At 46.7% G+C, this 19,143-nt stretch overlaps 1 protein-coding gene across 1 annotated transcript; it reads right to left on the reverse strand.

Annotated features, from left to right (window-relative positions):
- Positions 1-771: 771 nt before the first annotated feature.
- On the reverse strand, positions 772-17,443 carry LOC136996254 (calcium-dependent secretion activator 1-like; the record flags this gene model as incomplete). The annotated part of the gene is made up of 6 exons (XM_067317186.1): positions 17,427-17,443; positions 17,218-17,373; positions 13,911-14,058; positions 6,886-6,960; positions 5,697-5,780; positions 772-804 (listed from the first exon to the last, which is right to left on the reverse strand). Coding segments are annotated over exons 1-6 (513 nt in total), but the record flags the coding sequence as incomplete, so codon positions are not given.
- Between the last annotated feature and the right edge of the window lie 1,700 nt (positions 17,444-19,143).

Below are 19,143 nucleotides of genomic sequence, written 5' to 3' on the forward strand. Positions count from 1 at the left end.
ACTTGGTGTGGTATATTAAGATCTACTCTTTTTTATTTGGAATTGCTCAGGATCTGTTTGCCTGTAAATGCAGCAGTAATCCCTTATTCCAGCCAACATTCATATATTACACTTCAGCTCAATTTAAATGTAAATTTCTGGCAAGTTAAGTGCTCTGTCTAAGAACGTTAAGGGCTCTTTTCCTTATGAATCAAGGTCTAATTAGAGGAGATGATATACAATTTTCCTATACCAATTACAGAAAAAAAGGAAAAAATTATTTTCATTAACAATTTCCCAAACACATGTTGCTAGCTCATCACCATTTCCCCAAAGTAATAAAAAAGTCATTTTCTGAAAGAGTAAAATAAACCAACAATTAGAAGAACAAAAATAAAATAGATTAGCTAATGTGTTAGATGTGTGTTGGCTCAGTTCTAACGTGTCTGGACCTTTTTGTTTGGAAATTACACTGTGTTTGTACAAGTCCAAATGAAGAATTAACAGAATGCACTGCTCCCATTTTTTTATGTGATTCAAGCCAATTGCACAAATATGGTACCTATTTGACACCATCTGCAAATTATTGCCTGAATAGCCTTGCAGGTCTCCATAGGAGGGTAACTGCTCATTAGTAACGTAATGGAGATATTCTTTCCAGTTCAAATGTTAGAAGTCTGAAGGCCCGTGGTTCAATCTTGGCTGATAATGCATAATGTGGGTTGTTACACATGCCATAAAACACAGCACAATGCAAATTACTACGACAGAAGTTGTTTAAATCGTGCTTACGGGTACGTCCACGTATTTGGAAGCAGCCTTCACCTGTAAAAGGAACAAGAACAGAGTTTATACTATCAGCACATTTTCAAGTTTTGCTTTTTTTTTAAAACACCTATAACAGCATCTACAGCCAAGACTCAGGACAGCACAGTGCCGACTGGGGGAAAAACGGGGCTAAAAAGCAGGTTTCCTGTTCAAAAGAACAGACAAGGGTGGTATTTTTGTTGTTGTTTTGGAGAGGTAACTTTGCTGCTGCTGCAGCTCTAATAGCAGCAGATGAGAGCGTGGGAGTTGTGCTTCTCCCTCGTCTCAAGCGCGCGGGGGAAGCGAGGGGCTCGCAAGTAGACGGCGTTATCTATCTCCTCCGGAGGCCTCGTCCTCCGCCTGACGCCACGCGTCCCCTCGGCAGCGCGGTCGCCCCCTCGGCAGCCGCGTCCCAGGGCCCGCTTGGAGCGCCCGGGCGAGCGGGGCCGGCCGCGGGGCGGCCCTGCAACCCCCCCCCCCAGGACCCTGCGGGTTTGCCTGTGCTTTTCCTAGCCAGAAGGCATCGCGAGAAGACGCTGCACTCAGCCAGGAGGAAAACGGCCGTTCTTCGCCGTGCTTGCTAATAAAATAAAACCCCTTCGCAAAATCAGCCCCGCGTGGGACCGCGGTCCCCAGCCCAGCGTGCTTCCCCCGGTTTGCAGGAGGACACAGGTACGGCCGGGAGGTTATTCCCCCCCTTTCAAGGGCTTTAACCCTGGAGGGAGTTTGCAAGCTGGGCTCACGCCGTGGGACCGAGGAGCACCCAAAGTCAGGGGCGCCGGGCGGCTTTCCTGCCTCCCAGACTACAAGCAGCCACGCGGAAGAGTTTCTCGCGTTTTGTCTCCCCTTTTTAAAGCTCCTGCTTCAGGGGGGGTGGGTGCCGCGCTCTGTGGCATCCTTTCAAGCCTGCAGCTATTTTTAAGGCCCCCAAACTCACTTTGTCTGCGGTTTGCCACGCAGCAGCATGCATATTGCGCTGGCGCGGGAGGCAGGGTGGCCCCCGGTGTCAGGGCCAACTTTTCCAACCGAGCAGCTCCCAGCTGGCCAGAGAGACCTTTTTACCACTGCAGCAGAAGGCACCGTGTCTAGAAAGTGTAGAGCCGGGATTTTCCGCAACGCTTCTGCTTTTAATTAGGAGAAGCGTTGCCGGCCATCTTTGTTTGGGTGTAAAAGCTCACCTGCTTTTAAATATTTCTAAAGCTACCATTAAAACAGCCTAAATATAACACGCACACAGTTGCATCTTGGGATGAATAAATTATGTGTCCCGAACGAGAGAATGAATGTATGTGTGAGACAGAATGTGAGAGTGGGTGGAAGCACTCATATGGTGTGTGTGGGGGGTGCATAATTAAGCACAATGAGGCGATACAAAAGACCAGACTGGTGGTAATTGCCGAGGTGAACGCTGCAAGCGTGCGCAGCGCCGAGGCTGCCGCGCCGGGCTGCGGCCGCGGCGCCGAGGGCAGGAGGAGGAGGAGGCCACACGTGCCCCGCGCGGCAGGAGCGGGGACGGGGCAGGTCCCGGCCCCCGCGGGACGTATCCACATCGGAGCCGGGAACGGCAAGGCCCAACTCTCCCGGAGCGGCGACCGCTCGTCCCTCCGGCAAGGATCGCCGGCGGCGTCCGGACAACGTCGCCCTCGGGCCGCGTTTATCCTCGCGCCTTTCCCGCGAGGCAGCGCCGCCGGCAGCCCTCCCTCGGGCAAAGCGGGAGCGCAGCAGCCCCGGCCCCGCTCGGCAAAGGCAGCCGGAGCCCCGCCAGCGGCTTCGGCTGCGTGGGAGCAGGCAGTCACGGCCCTCCCACGCCGGCGCAGAGCGGCCGCGCGCAGGGGTGGCCGAGCTCTCGCCAAGCGAGCGCTTCCCCGAGCTGAACGACTGTAAGAAAAGCGCTGCCGCCGATGCAGCCACACCGCCTGCAGGATTGGAGCTCGGGTCCGCAAGAAACCTGGACTCTGAGCTTGGACTTAACCCTCTCGGCTCCAGGTTCTTGCCACCATCTCCGGTTGCCCTTTTTCCCAAAGCAGAGGTGACACGAGTAATTCAGGCAGCTTTCTGCAATCTCCCCCTTGCCACCAGCAAAAACTGAGCTTCTTCTCTTGCCCACCCCCCCTTTAATCAGAATAATTACTTGTTTTTCTTTAAACTCAGATTTGGCTACATTAAGTGAAATTTCCAAACTGCCGGATGTTGTGTGATTTTTGCTAGGCTGCCGTTTTTCACAAATTATGTGACTTTGCCATGAAGCATCTCAGTTTACCATACAAATTTTGTGCAGAACAAAAATAAGATCTTTTACTTCTGTCTCCCTCGGGTAATATACAGTCTTTACTTTTAATTACTGTAGGTGTAATCCTCTGCCTGCAGAGGCCATCCAGACTAAAGGCAATTTTAGCAGCTGTCGTTCCTGTGACTCAGTGGAACTTCACATGCAGTCACCCATCCAGGGCCCGGACCACTGCTGCTGAGATGCATTTAAATGTAACAACAAACAGAAAAAAAAAAAAAGTCTGGCCAAATTTAGAAGGGTATTTTCCTTTCAAAGTGCTCTGCAATGAGAAGTGGCTAGTGAGAATTTATTAGGACAACAGATGCATTAATTTTATCCTGAATTTCGAGGCAAGAATTGGAAATGAGGATATCCTACTAGGTGATAAAACTGTCTGTCACAAGACCCCCGATTACATGTCACTTGCAGCGAGCCTGGAAAACATGCGATGAAAGAAGTTGGTAGCAGGGGGTGGGAGACTAATGCTTTCTAGAAGTCACAGGCTTGGACCATAACACTTTGTTGTATTTGTTCAGACAGGGAAAACGTGGGAGGTGGTGCAAGCATGCTGTAACAAGAGAGAGTTTCTCTATTTATCGTTGCAAATACTAAACACAGCAAAGCACATGACTACCGCAGGAAACAGGGGTGCAGGGAACGGGTCTCAGCAGAGACTTTCCAAGCCCAGTGCCAAAGAGGTCGGGGCTGCTCTTCAACATCGTACTATTACTAATACCCAGCGGAGTCCAAGCCGCACGCGGCGTCCTCCCAAAAAACAAGCAGGCCCAAGCGAGAGATATCCCTTGCCCGGAAAGGAGCAAGCGGCTCTTCTGCAGGGTGCTGAGTTTCGGGGGACGAGGGCTCAGCACCCTGCAGAAGACGCCAGGGCGCTCCAAACCCCAGACCGCAGCGCCACTGCGCCCGGACAGCACGCGGGCAGGCAGAGACGCGCAATGCTGCCCCAAATCGGAGCCCGAGACACTGCCCGGAGCTCGCCCGGCGCTCGAAGGGAGCAGCACCAGGCAGTGTAAACAGTCGGATGTGGTGGGAGCGGCACAGCACCAACCGAGGAACAGCTTGGCTTCGCTGAGAAGGAAGAGCTGCACATTACGCCGTCTACCCGGGCTGATGCCGGTACTTCCGATGCCTGAAAAGCTGCCGCCTCCACATCCTCTGCTGCTGGCACACGAGCATCTCGTAACCTCGGCGGCAGTGAAACGAGGGGAGATAAGCACCCCGAGCCCTCTCCCCGCGCCTCTCCGCGCAGCGATGAGTGCACCCCGGGGCTGCGAGCGCGTGGCGGTGCTGCAGGTTGTTCTGGGAGAGGAGCAGCGTGCGGGGTGGCGGGTGGGAGATGCCCACTGCTGCTCGCTCGGCAGAGCTGGCGGCATCTCCGCGGCTGGCTGGTGGAACGCCCTCCCTTCCCTCTCCCTCCAACGTGCCTCTATCAAGCCTGAGGAATGAGGACACTTAGCTTAAAGCCAGTGTCCCCGGCGGTTCAGACAAGCTGCCAGCCTGCGTGTGCGTACCGCTGCCTCCGAACGCTGCTTCCTGCCTCGGCAGGTAAGCCTTCCTACCTGCCTTCCCACCACCCCCTTTTCCAAACGGGTCCTACAAAACCACAAGGATCTGACTCAAATTCAGCAGAAAGAGCCGAACAGTAGCAAACAACAGATAATTGCAGTAGCTAACAGAACTCCTGAAAGACCTTTTGGAAATCTTTCTAATTTGCAGAGAGATGGCGTCTCCCTCCAGCCCAGTCTCCATGAACTAGTGAGTGCAAGATGGGCCGTGTGAATGTGTGCAATTGCCCCAGTGGACCAGGATTTTTGTCACTTCCCAAGCAACCAGAGACACATGCATTTGGCTGCACACCTCTTTGGGAGCCCAGGTAAGAGAAGCTAGGCTTGCAGAGCTAGTAGTTTTGGGGGCATGCATTTTCAGAAGACCTTGGAAAAATCAACTGCTATGTATTTGTCCTAAGGAGCAGTCACATCTTTTTTCTGGAATACAGATTGCTAAAACCTTGTTGAGATGGAGACAAACTTTGCACAGATATTGTTCCTGTCCAGTACCCCTCTAGGAATATGCAACGTGACAAGCTATGGATTGGTTCTGCAATGTTAGGGAGAAATGGAGCCTGGCTTCAGAGGCACCTTGTGCTGTATAACCTCATGGCATCTTTCCCCATCTTGTTCTCTTTTAGAAATAAGATGGTATTCCCCTAGTTCTCCCTTATTTTGTTTTTTAACTTCTTAAAATGGTCACCATTAAGGCCAGAAGAACGACAGGAACACCCCTGTAATGCAAGGTGTCAATGAAGCAATTTCTTTAGTTAGAATAGTGGATGTACAGTGCAAGGTTTTTTTCCTGCTTCGTAACACTCCTCAACAGAGTAAACTTCAGCAACCAGAACAGTGACCAGAGACAGCTTTACACTGTGCTACCATATGATGCCCAGCACCCCTTGGGTATTTAAGTACTGTACATCTCCATACAGTTTGTTTGTCTACTGGTGTGGGGTTACAGTGTTCAAATATCATGGAATGACAGAATTATTATATAGCCAATCTAGTCCTGGGAGAGCAGAGAATACAAACTAGGAAAAAAAAAAAGAAAAGAAGATTTTGTCTGTACTTACAGTAAATGACAGGAAAGAAGAAAACAAAGTCCCTTCATCGTATCTAGACAGTTTGGCCAAGACTCCTTCCAAAATGGTGACAAACTACGAACACAAAAAATACTGCAGTTATTTTTAATAATTTAACAAGGGTGTAAAAATCAGGATTAGCTTCAAAGAAGCCGGTGGAGCCAAAGCATTTCCAAAGGGACGAACCCAGACTGTTCCTAACTGACAACACGTCTCCGAGCACAGCAGGCTGGGGAGCAGGGAGGAAGTAGCACCGCCTTTTGGATGCAACACGGTTCACCTCTCGTTGGGTGGGAATCACCCTGCAGTACCATGGGTGACAGTGGGGACGGGAGGTGGGTGCAGCGTGGGTGTCACCCCGCATGGATGCCAATGCACCCTCTCCCGTCGGGAAGCTGGGTGGCTCTTGTTCCCAGGAAGACGCGGCAAGCATGCAGTTAGCTGGTTATTCTTGCAGAAGACTCGAACTGGCATATGTTGGCAGATTATGTTTAAAGGTCTCCACTGTATAATAGGGATGACTTGTTCTCAGAAAGTTTGAAACTAGAGGAAAAAACACCCCACTTTCTTTTTCCCTACCTACCAATTCCTCTCTGAGTTTGCATAGTGCACCAGATCTAGACACAACCCTTGGAAAATGCTGGCAGCAGAACTAGAGGAGCCCCCTCTGATAAAAAACAGTTTCCAAACAATTAAACCTGACATTTTGGAATGTATTTCCCAGTACTGTCAACTCTAAATTAATTTGTCAGGAGAGGGTGTGGCGATCTCAAACGAGACAAGTTATTTTGCCACACGTCCTTAAGCGTAAGAGTGGTGACCACCTCTGAGCCACCCCCCAAGGTCTAGCGCAAAAGCGTTTAGTGGTGCCACTTCTGGACTGCAGCTACCCTCAGTGCTGTGGGGTGATGGTGACCAGGGGGTGTTATCCCATAAGTACAAAACCTATTCCTTAAAACCTCTTCTGGCCCAGTATGTCAATCCTGCTTAACAACATATTACATCTCATGCAGTTCCTAATCATCAGAGAGTCATCATGAAAGGACTGGGAGATGTATGATCTTCCCTGTGAGAAACAAGAAGCCAATTCAACATCTTAATGTGTCACATTTTAATGGAAACGCACATATTAAAAAAGGAATGTTAACAGTGAATCACTTCACCTGAAGCTGAAGGTTACCTTTGCCACCAGGAGTGTTATCATTTCTTTGACGGTTTCCTCAATTAGTTCATCTATTTTTGAATGGTACTGGTGCTAAAGAAAAATAAAAGGAGAGGCGGAGGAAAATATTAGCATTGATCACAGCCAAGAGCTCTACGACTGTCAGCCACTTCCCTCGGTAAACTACAATATGCCATAGCATTAACTGAAAAATTATGCAGCTTATTATTTTGTGCTCCACTACAGTGGCCAGCGATCACTTGCATTTATACAAGACCTTAAATTCAGGAGGACCTTAGAGCAGTTTGTGAAGCATGGGCAAACCCTGCCCTCTTTGTGGGCCTGCAGCTCCCTTCGCTGTGGCGGGAGCCACAAGCCCGTGCCGGAGGGGAGGCTTTGCCATGCATAAGCACTGCAGCAATCCTCAGCGCTCGCAAAGATCCTGAAGTCTTTTTGCTTCAGTTTGGCAAGTGTTGTCCAACTCACGTTGCACCTGAATCACACCTGACAATTAAATATGCCTCCCGCCAGAGGGAAACGGGCAACCCTTTCCTAGGGCACCGGAAAACACTCAGCTCTGAGGAAAGGAAGGGGAGAATAACTTCTGCGCCGGAGGAGCATGCAACGGGCTGAACCACTGGGGATAACGTTGTGCACTTCCAGGCTCCTCCAGCGAAGCGCCTGAACACGTGTTACGCCTCAGGTTCAGCAGGCACATGGTTAAAATTAAGCACTTGTTTAAATGCTTTGCTTGGTGACTATCAAATACTTAAAAAAAAAAAAAAACCACAAAAAACCCCCGCAATGAACCACGATTGGTCTTTTCGTCTCATGCGAAAGCCAGCGGGCAATGCAGCTCCGAGCGCTGCGTGTCAGCGGACACCACGGCGCAGCTCAGCACGGGCCGACCGAGGCCAATGCCGGCGGCATCAGCCACTCTGAATCTTCAACCCAGTTTCTGCACACGCCAAACCTCGCTTCGCTTTGGAGCTCTGAGGCAATCAGCTGCAATATGGCTAGAATAGGTAAAAAAATACAGTCTTCTACTAATTTAGAAAAGACCTGTTTCCAATACAAGATTTAATTAGTGAAAACATACAGTATATTCTTATTTTCAATGGACTGAGAAAATACTGATTATGACTGCTTTCCAACACAAAACATTTGATTTTTCAGTCAAACATTTCAAGCACTGGTGCTAGTCACTATATTCATTACCACTTGGCATTAATATGGTTTTAAAATGTTAACATCAAATCACATTGAAAGAGACAAATCTGCTTTAAATACTAATCAGACTTTGGGGAATGAAGACTGTGAGGGCTTTACAAATGCTAGACGTTGGTCTCAGTGTCTGATGGGTAGTACGAACAGTTTCTTTTTTTCTATGACAACAACATATTAACACAGGAATTCGGAAAAAAGAAAAAAATGTAGGACACACTTACCCACTCTTTAGCAAACTTTTCAGATGATTGGGGACAGAAATAAAGAGGAAAGTGCAAAAGACAGGAAAAAGAACATATGAAGATAAACAATAAATAAAACAAAATCTTTAAAAAAAAGGGACCTTATAAATGGGGCTATGAGAAAAGCAGCATCATGCACAGAAACAATAAGCAATGGAAAATGAAACGCAATCAAAACCTCCTTTCACGGAAACAGCAGAGATTGCTACCTGTAACATTTGCAGGAGTAAAACAGGGGGAAGAGACAGGATTTTATGCTAACTACGTCCTGATAGTCTCTCATGGCTTTATTTCACTTGGCAGAGGAAGGCAACCCTGTCGATAAGCAGAGCTCAGGGTGCTGTGCGGGGCTGCACACCACTGCCAAAATCTCAGCTGGACCAACCCAGCAGTTACCTTGTGACAGTGTCACTCAATTGGGAGGACAGGCTGGGTACAGCCACGTGATGGGCTGCCTACTGCGATCTGCCAGGCCGGCTCAGAGGAAAAAGCTTACACCAAGGAACAAGCAGTATTTGCATCTGCAGTTCCCATTTCAGTGTCTTGCTTTGCAGGTCAAGACGTATACGAGTCCCTTATAGCAAGCATAGTCGCTCTTGACTCATCTGTTTAATGCAGACTTGCGCTTTTTCTGTTCCCAGAACCGAGCTGGCAGATCCCCTGCGCACCTGGAGACGTAGCCCCAGGGTTAAGGGACCTGTAACAGCTGGATACGGGTAGGATCTGCTGAAGTCCTCAGGTACAAGGCCAGCACCTCTTTGGGAAGACAATGAAGGGGAAGGGGGTCTGCACATATGGGGAATATCTTCCCCACAGTGTTTTCCTTCTGCAAGTGCATTTTCTGTGTGCCCAGAAGACGGTGCAACCAAGGAGTTGGGTAATTCCCTTCCCTGGGCAGGAGACAGCAGGCAGGCAACAAGTAGATGAGGGAAAGAGCAAGGGCAGCTAAGAGTCTACTAGGCTCTGGGGTGCCTTGAGGGAGGAGAGAAACACAGGAGGCATGGGAGATGGCCGAAGGGCTGCTAGGAGAGGGCTGGGGTGGCAGGTAGGAAGGGGTCAGCAAGGGGGAGCTCAGCTGAACCAATGGTGGTAGCACCTGCTTCTGCCAGCTTGCCAAAATGATGGACTGCAAGAGAGCGGGTGACCTGGGCCTCAGCAAGCTGTCCTAGGTGGTTGACTGTCACAGGGAGGCTGTTTGGAGAACAACCTGGTGGGTGAATGAGATTTTCTCTGAGCAGGGTGACGAAGGTCTTCACAGAACTACCATTGAACCTGCCAGCCTGGGCTACAGGTCCTGCTGCCTACAGAAACCCTCCTCTTACTTGCTGGACAAGATGGTGCCAATTTGAGGCCTCCAGAAGAACCTGAGCTGCTCAACTGCACTGCAGTGGGATGGGGATGTTCAGTCGTTCACTTCTGGGAGTCCTTTCCTCCATATCTCCACCTTTCCAGGGCACTTTCTGTGCAAAGCTCCAACTCTGGATCTCTCTAACCCTCCGTCATGCTGCAATCTGCTTTGGGCAGTGGGATGCAGATGGTGCTGCTGGAAGATGCCATGCGGGTGGAGGGTGGCGGTGCTGCAGGGAGCGTTTTCTGCGCACGTCAGCAGAACTGCTCCAGAGGATGGGAGTACAAACGTGCTACCAACTGAGCACAGAAGAATGAAGGTTGCAACATAGGTCATGCACACGTACGGAGCTATGAAGCCAGGGCCTGGTTTTGAAAAGCACGCACATTCAACCGGATGCGCATGTGTGATGGTGGGCATGCCCACGCTGGCTCCAGTGCACTCAAAAACCGGTGTTTGCCCAGGAAAATGCAAGCAGGGCTGGCTCTGGGTGTGCGCACTGGAGATCACGAGTGTACCCTCAAGGGCGCTCAAAAGTGCACGTGCTTTTGAAAATTCTTGCCCATTGTAGATGATGATTTATGGAATTCAAATCAAAGTTCTCCTAACTCAGTATTATGTTTTGTATATTAGTCCAAAAGACATGCTTAATTCACCTCATTATCATACTATTTGAATCAAGGGATTTTGTCTGCTGGATGTAAGGGATGAGATTTATTGCTAACTGTTTGCTTTCATTGGATAAATTATGAGTTTAACTCAAAGAATGGCTAGGCGTGCACAAAAATAATACAGTGTGAAATGTGTAGACCAATGTATTTTCAATTAAAAGCTTGTATAAAAAGCAAATAAGAAGAGCGCTGATGGCAATTAAAATGCAGCATTGAGAAAAAGGAACGACAGCGGGAAAGGGCCCTATGTAGCCGAGCATGCACCACGGCGGTGTCGCTAGGACTCAGATCGCTCGGTCCCATCGAGGGCTGGAAACCCTGGGGCAAATTCAGACCTGGAAGTCCCCCGGGGCCAGGGCAAACAGCAGGGCAGGGTGTGACCCAGGGTCCTGCACTGGTTCTGCTTCCTTCCCTTACGATCCTCAGCTCTGTGAAGATGCACACACTGCACCGCGTGCACCGAAGCTGCACTCCCATCTCCACCTTAGGAAAAGCTCCCGGCTAGGATGGGGTAAGACAAGGCTGTGTTATGCAAAATGACTGTTTAGTGCTTCTTTCATAGAAGTCTGGCTCATAAGCTAGAGTTTCTAACAGCTCTTTTTACATTTCTTATGAAAATGCCTGGGGTTAAAGATCACATAACTGGTTTGCTTTACTCAGTGTAATCACGACTTTTGATTGAGTTCATCATAGTTTTCTATTAGCTCAATTATTACAATCCATAATCAGTGCACTACAATGATTCAACTTGACTTTATGTGATGAGTATCTTGCCTTGTCATGTAACAGATTGTGTGTACGTTGTATTTCTCTAAGGACCATCTGACCTTGGATATTAAATAGAAACATACTAGACCAACTGAGAAACATTTAATACATACATTTATCCCCTTAGATGTATTAAAAATTCAGAGGAAAAATAAATATTTAAGATGGTAAAGTATGTTTACCAAATGTTTTAACAGCTGCCTTTAGAGACAAGGAAATGGAAATGGAAATGATGGGTGTTTGTTTCACAGGGTAATACTCTGAAAATGCATTCACATATCTGTTAAAGTGAATATAACTGAAGGTAGTCAGAAAAGAAAGGGCCATTAGGGTGGGAGGGAAATGATAGAAGTGAGGTCAAATAATGCGTCGAGCAAGTCTGTCTCCCTGCCCACGTACAGCTTTGACAGTGATAAAAATCAATGGTTTGTTTCCAATCAAAATGTCTTCCTTGGCTAGGTCTGAGCAAACTCGGATGTGTGAACAATCTCTTTGACAATTTTAGCCCTTTTTGCTGTTTTTGAACCATCTGCAAGGGGGATCACGGTCTCTGGGCGCGCCGCCACCGCCGCTCGCCGCTGGGCGAGGAGACGCTCCGGCGGCGGCGGTGCCCAAGGTGGGGGCTGCCGGCGGCCTCGTTCGCGGGGAGGACGGAGGGACCGAGTGCCGCGCGCACCCGACGCCCGCTGGGCCGAATTGCTGGGGGAGACACGGGCTCGAAAGCCGGTTTCTCATCTCCCCGTTGTCTGACTGTCTCACCGTTTCCGCTCGGGACTGGAAGAGCTGGGGCAGCATTTTGTCCTCCTCCTGTGGACTCTAACTACAGAGCTATACTTGAGCCTGTACCCTTGAGCCTCCCAGCACAAACACCTCGATGCCAAGGTTTGCAAAGCTTCGAGAAGAGGAGGTGGAGGCAGCCGAAATATGGAGCGACATGAGCGAACGGAGGGGGAGGAAGGAAAACTCATTAAAAGGAAGAAAAGAGAAAGGGAGGGGGTATAAAACACTGCTGCCCTAAATGGTAACTTATGCACTGATAATTTACATCTGCTTTACAGGTCTATTAGTTCAGCTATTTGTTAAAAACCTCATAGCACAGCGACTGCGACTTGCCGCAGTAGTGCTGCTGTCTCGGAGCTGCCATACCAAACACCTTCTCCAAGCGGCACAGGCAGATTTCCCGAGACGAGCGCTAACGCCGGGGGCCGCCGGGAGCAGCGGAGGAGCAGCTGGACTGCTCCTTGATCTCCTTCGACTTGCAGTTTGGCTTGGGCCAAACATACAGTGCAACCGATGCTCAAAATCCAGAGGAAACTGGTGACTACAGAGCATCATAAGTTAGCACGGGCAGATACAGCGAGGTCTGGTCATGCTAGATCCAGATGCAGCTAAGGTTATCGGTCTGGTGCTATATGGATAGTAAACCCACTGATTTTATTAATGAAACAAGCTTGTCCTGTCATGCTATTGGTGTCTGGCTGATCTCCAAAACCTCACCATCCCGGGGATGGTGGCAGTGTAATCGGAAGGGCTTGGTCCTGGTTTGCAGCGGGCAGCCCTGCAGCCGTGGCTCTCCCAGCTGAAGGGGGGGCAGATGCTGGAGGCAGCTGTGGGCTGAGGGACTGGGGGAGATACAGGGGGCACGAATAAAGGAACAGAAAACAGTGGAAAACTTCATGCCCGGGCTCAGACAACAAAAGCCCGGTGAGAATCTGCCCTCAGCTGACCTGGAGGACGAGGGAAGAACCTGATGACGAGCAGTCTGAAATCCCTCTTGTGACTGTCACAAATAAAATGTCACAATCGAAACATGTATAAACAAATTAAAAGGAAAAGTTGGGCCTGATCCAAACTCCACTGACGTCAGGGCAGGGATCCCTGCTGCATCCAGCGGCCTTTGGAGCTGGCCCTCACAGAGGAGAAGAGATCAGGATGAGGTAAACAAGAAAAAAGAACCAACGACTTGCAATGATTTACTGTAAAATCTGACCATGCAAAGTTGTAGTGAAAGAGCTTATCCAGGAAATGCTGACAAGCAGTGAGATAGGAGAGCCAAACAGTATTTGTGAATTTATTCTGGACCGGTATATGAATATTTAATTTGGCTTCAAGCCACTGTAGCAAAATGATCATTGTGATGCATTTAATCTAGACCAATTTAGCATGTCTTTCTAATTCATAGATCAGTTCATGGAAACTTCAAGCTGCAACAATGACTTCAGAAGAAAAAATATATCAACAAGTAATTAAAACAGGTTTGTTGTTTGAAAACTTGAGTCATTAAGAACCTGGAAATCTAGGCTCGTCAAACTTACTGATTATAGCCAGTATTTGAGGAAGTCACCTCACCTGGAATTTTCAATCTATTTTTCGCAAATTATCTTTTTTTTTTTTTTTCTTACCAGAATCACAGCAACAATGTGGCACTTCTTTTTTCCTGAGGTTTGGCTATAGAAAATAGTCACAGACAAGAAGTCTGCTGCCTACAGCTGGCTCCAAGGTGGAATTAATGACTCAATAAATATGGTTATCATGCAGCAGCAGGCTTTAGAGACACCTTATGCATACCACAGTCCTTGCAAAAAATCACTTCTGTATGACAGGGAGTCTGACTGTTTATATTCATTAGATTTCTTTGAGAACCCCCCCTGCATATTCACCGGCACACTCTATACGGAAGGCTAAATCCACAACTGACACAACATCTCTGAAACTAGCAGAACAGGAGATAAGAAATTTCATGACATTGCCTTTAAATTCTGTGAAAAGAAGAACCTGTTTTTTTACCTCTTGGCCCATTTCCATACTGCAAAGCTTCGTTGACTGAGCTTTCGCATCCACCATGACATTAAACATGGTGCATATTGATTGAGGGACCCGGAAATCTGTTGATCGGCTGGTTTTTTGCAGCTTTACTTCAAATGCAATCCTGGTTCTATTAAAGAAAGTAGGAAAAAAAGTTTTAGTTGTTTTTTCAAATACTGAAGCTAGTAACAAAGTAAAACACAATGCTTAGAAGAGTTCAACAAAACGGAAAGCCGAATGCTACTGGGAGTGTTATAGTACAATTGTTACAAATGTGTTTTTACTAAAAATGATCTTCCAGTTTAAAAAGAAACACACTTTGCAGAATATGTACTATTTATAAAGTGTGGAACGGTTTCAGAGAAACCATGACTTTCTCATGCTTGATAAACAGTGTGATGATGTTACGAACAGCAGTGTCAATGTACACCTATAATTTGGTTGCATTAGCTAATTTATAACCACAGTGGAAATACAGACAAATAGCAAGCCTGATGCATCAAAGGCAGTTCCTACTGCTGCATAATACTAACTAGAAAGGACAAATTTGTTCATTCCTTGACTTGAAGGACACTACCTGATCATTCAGTTTTTACATCCACATGATTTATTTGGTTGCCAAAACTTCCTAATTCTCTCAAGAGGTTTACAGAAGTGATTTATCCGAAGAACACATACTTGTCAGAATACATCTGTGAAATGGGCACGCACACAGTTATGCACATAGGAAAACACACCCAAGCACAAGTCCACACACAAATTCACTGCTCTTGTGAAGTTTCACTAAGTTAAAATTTGACATCATTGGCTGGCAGTTACAAATCGTGCTGTAGTAAGAGCTTTGTCTGACCAAAGACTAGAGAATTTGCTCATCTGGGGTATTTTAGAATACCAAGACATTTGTGATTCGAACGTACCATGTCAGGAGTACTACCAGCGTAGCGGACATTACCTTGCCTTTCTTTTGAGCCCCTCTGCAGATTCCTGAGGTACTTTACTAATCTAACTTAACACAGAACAATTATCACATCAGACAGAATCTGCCAACAAATTAGCATAGGAGCTTCAATTTAGAAATAACAAATAATATCAGCTGCAGCTTAGGAATAACTTTAATCTTGAAAGATCCCCCAAGGGTTATGCAAATGAAAACTAATTTACAAATGAGAAACTCTCCTCCTTGTGATCAGATCTGAGCTGGTACCTACGTCCTCCTGCCCGGATTTGTTAGCAAAACGGGCCTTTCTTGCACGGTCTGCTTTCCTGACAGCACCGAAATACAACCAAGTGTGGAAGGTGGGGCGCCTGTTCAATGGTATTCAACGATTTAGAGACAGACGCGAAGAAAATGTTGTGTCAAACTGAAATTGCTAAAGAAACCTTAGCCAGGCCCTGTTTGCAGGTGATATAAATAGGGAAAGCAGCATATTGGTTTACATCAGCAGTGGCATTTGAACTGATTTAATTACCAGTGCCAGATTTAGCCTGGACTCAGGGACTAAAATCTTGATAATTACTGAAGGGACCACAAGTGACTGGGATTTTCCATCTCCTCGCAGAGATGAGCATGTTCTTACTTACTTATGTTCAGAATCATTATATTTAGTCACAACATTTCAAGCCGGGCCAGGTTTTTAGAGGGGTAATATATTTTTAAAAGGTTGAAGCACTTGGGAAAAAAGCCCCAGCTTTCAGGCACACAAGCCTTTCTTCAGATGTACCTAGAAATTTGCTTATTTTTCTGAGTTATCTCAGCTAGCCCTTCTTAGTTCTGTAGATCATCAGTTATAACTGCACTACAGGCAAATGTATTTACAATGCACTTATTAAAAATGAAGCAAAGGTGTCCAGGACCAGGTGTTTTTTGTTTTTTTTTTTTTAAAAAGAGAAAATAAGTATTATGTTCATGGAATTGGGTGGCATAGCAGATAGCAGAGCTCCAGGCTGTGTGCACAGACGGCCTTCAGGGAGCCAGGTGGAAGCAAAGCACAGAGAAGCACAGAGCTGAGCCCAAGTGCCGAAGAACTACGTTTATCACTTCAGATTGCAAATCAGCATCCACGCTGCTGCAGGAACAACCCCATTTTGTCTCAAATAGAGCATTTGCTCTTTAGAGAACCCCAAATAAACAGCGTTCAGTTTGCTCTTAAAGAATGGTCAGACAACTGAAACGCAACCGAAACTCAGCTCTCATGCCAACGAAAGGACTGAAGACCAGCTGCAGCAATAAATGGTAACCTGCCCAATGCCAAAGACATCGCAACCACTGCGTTGCACTTAAAATTTACTGGGTTTTATTCCAGGATGGCAAGAGCAAGCCTTGAACTGTCTGCGTTCCAACGTGTGACTCTGCTGCCTCGATGGCAGGGACCGAACGTGCCTTCTCGGATGCTGACGTTGTATATCCAGACTGCGAGGAACTTGCGAACAATAAATCCCACGCTTGCATTTGCAGAGTGGCCAGATAACTGTGCTACAGAACAGCCACATCACACAAACCCGGGCTATTATTAGCACACGCTAGCTGTAATAGGCAATGGTTTTTCCTTTGGTGTTTCTCTTCGGCTATTAATTTTTTGCACAACAGAGAATGCAAAGTTCATTTCTTCCTCCTGCCTAATCAACCCTGAAGCCAAATGAACATTAATTACCATGGAAAGTTTGACAATTGAAACTTGAAATTTTGTTTTCAAAATGACAGCCACAAATACGTTTAAAATTTTTTTTTAAAAAAACTCTCTGTTTTGAAAGTTCTGCAGGTAACTATCATACAATGAGACAGTTGATACAACGGCTTTTCTCAATCAAAGGCAGCTGTGAGGCCTGTGTGCCTTGCTACACAATACCCCCTTTTTGGAATTACATTTTGCTTGTTTTTTTTTCATGCATCCGTGGTTTTCATGTGGGTGCTGGGATCTTAGGGCTATGTCTTCAGCACTCAACCCCACTGACACCAAACTGCATTAAAAGGACTTGTCCTCATGTGAGGCACCCAACAATAAGGAACAGCCCATAAAGATTGAAATAATAGGTGATTTATTGCCGTATTGTGAATATGTGCTCTCCAGAGCCTGAGCAGACAAAGGCTTGCTTGGGAGAGCCCAGAACTGCCAGCCATAGGGTGGCTTTCCACCAAGCTGAGCTGAGCAGAAACGACCCACGGTCACTAATAAATGATGGTTGAAGTGAAGCTGAAAGACAAAACCCAGCATTGCCAATAAGACAGAAAAAATGATGCCCCCTGTGAGCTTCTATGAGGAAGCGGCCCAGTGGCTTCAAGCACACGTACCTCTTCACGCAGGACTCGATCATGTCACTTGCCATAAGCTTCAAGCGTTGCTCTAAGTGTTTTCCAAACTCTTCCTCGGGCCAGTGCAAATCCCGAATGAAGGTCTGCAGGGCATCGAGTTTCCAGAACAGATCTTCCGAGGTGCCCGATCCATTGCTGGCAGGGTAAAATGGAAACAAAAGTCATAAGTGGCATCAGGCTTTGCGTACCCTGATGTGGAGACCATTCCTGTAACAGGCGTGGAGCAGACAGTAGTTTCATACACAGGACAACGCTGGCAATCTCCACCATCAGGATTTTGAGTTTTACCATACAGTTGCCTAATCTACCTTGCTGTCATAACCCACAAAGCTTTCCAGACCAGATGGATAAGACAACATTATGAATTACACATACTAACAGGAAGAATGTGTGTATGGTAAAAATCAGCCTTAGTTAATAACCACATTAACATACGTGATTATTAAGAATTAAGGCTAGAAATTGTGGCAGAAAATCCTTGATCAATAATAACTACCATACTAGAATGTATGCAGTTATTAAAATTTAGGGTTTCATGCAATTCACCCCCCTCCAATTTATATATCTAGTTTGCCTTGTCCCCCCCAGGGGGATCCCCGTTTCCAGGTAAGGGACAGTGCTAACAAGTGGTGAGCGAGGACACGCTTTATCTCTTGAACAGCTGAAAAAAAATCGGGGTAAGTCAATTGAACTAAGGACACTAGACATCTCTCATTCAGGAGTTTTGGCTGGATTGACTGCTGCACCTTTTCGCAGATCTGCCTCTTGCAAAGGCATCTATAGGACAACAGATTTCAGGGCTTTTGGATTTATTTTGCAACATCTTTGGTCTGTCACAAAACTCTGAATTTCTCTCCAAAGCGTAGAGTCTCTTACCCACACCTCTGTCCAGATGGAGCTCTTTGGCCCTGCAGTGTGTAGCTACCATGGTGCTTTTCACAGTATAATCATATCTCAAACCTCCACTTACAGAATAAAAATACAGGCCTTGATTGTGCGGAGAGATTTATGCGTCCGTAACCCTTTTCTCTCCCTCTCTCCCTCTCCCTCACTTTTTTGCAGAACAATTACCGAGGGAGCTTCAAGAGTTTCAACCCCCTCCTCGCATACCACTAATGCTAACACAGTAATTTATAAGATATTTAACACACCATGCATTACCACTTGTGCTGACATCATCTATAGAAACAGATGAGGGAGGGTGTTTCTATTGTGACAGATGCCAGCTGCATTGAGTTAATGCTAGAGGAAATTAGAACTAATGCATACAGGGCTACTGCAAGGTGAAAACCAAATTCCCAACATGCTAGAGGGGTCCTACGGGGTCCTGGGCTCACGGAGGTAACAATATAAAGAATGAATCGTCTCGATCGTAAGATAAATGTATCTGACACTAAGCGACAGGTAACATGTCCTTGATGGAAGGGAAGGGTGAGTAAAAGGAAACCAGGAAAATGAAAAGATAAAGAATCAGGCATTTCCTTTAACGGTGTCTTTTATCGAAGGACAAGTTTGTGGAACAGTCTCAAGTGTTCACCTAGCCACCATTTTGCAGTTTCTCCTGGTTCAAACCTGCGCTTGGGTATAAGTAACCTTTTGGTAGTCTAAACCCAGTTTTGGAACTGCAAGAATTTATATTTTAAATAATTAAATATGCACAAATGCAATAATTAGTATTTACTACAGCAATATTTTGACACACATTTGCTTTCAAAATTTTAAAAGCATTTTCTTGGTCTTTTTCTTCCTTTTGAATCAGCTCATTACTAGGGCTCCGTGCAAGCAAACAATATATTATATTTATTTCCAAGGTGAACTGTTAATATTTTGCTTGTGAGCACCACAGTCACTCACAGCAGCTTGTGATATGCTTTTTATGCTCAAGCTCTACATTTTCAGAGGGCT

This window comes from Apteryx mantelli, unplaced genomic scaffold (genome assembly GCF_036417845.1).
Source record: "Apteryx mantelli isolate bAptMan1 unplaced genomic scaffold, bAptMan1.hap1 HAP1_SCAFFOLD_322, whole genome shotgun sequence".
Classification (NCBI taxonomy): Eukaryota; Metazoa; Chordata; class Aves; order Apterygiformes; family Apterygidae; genus Apteryx; species Apteryx mantelli.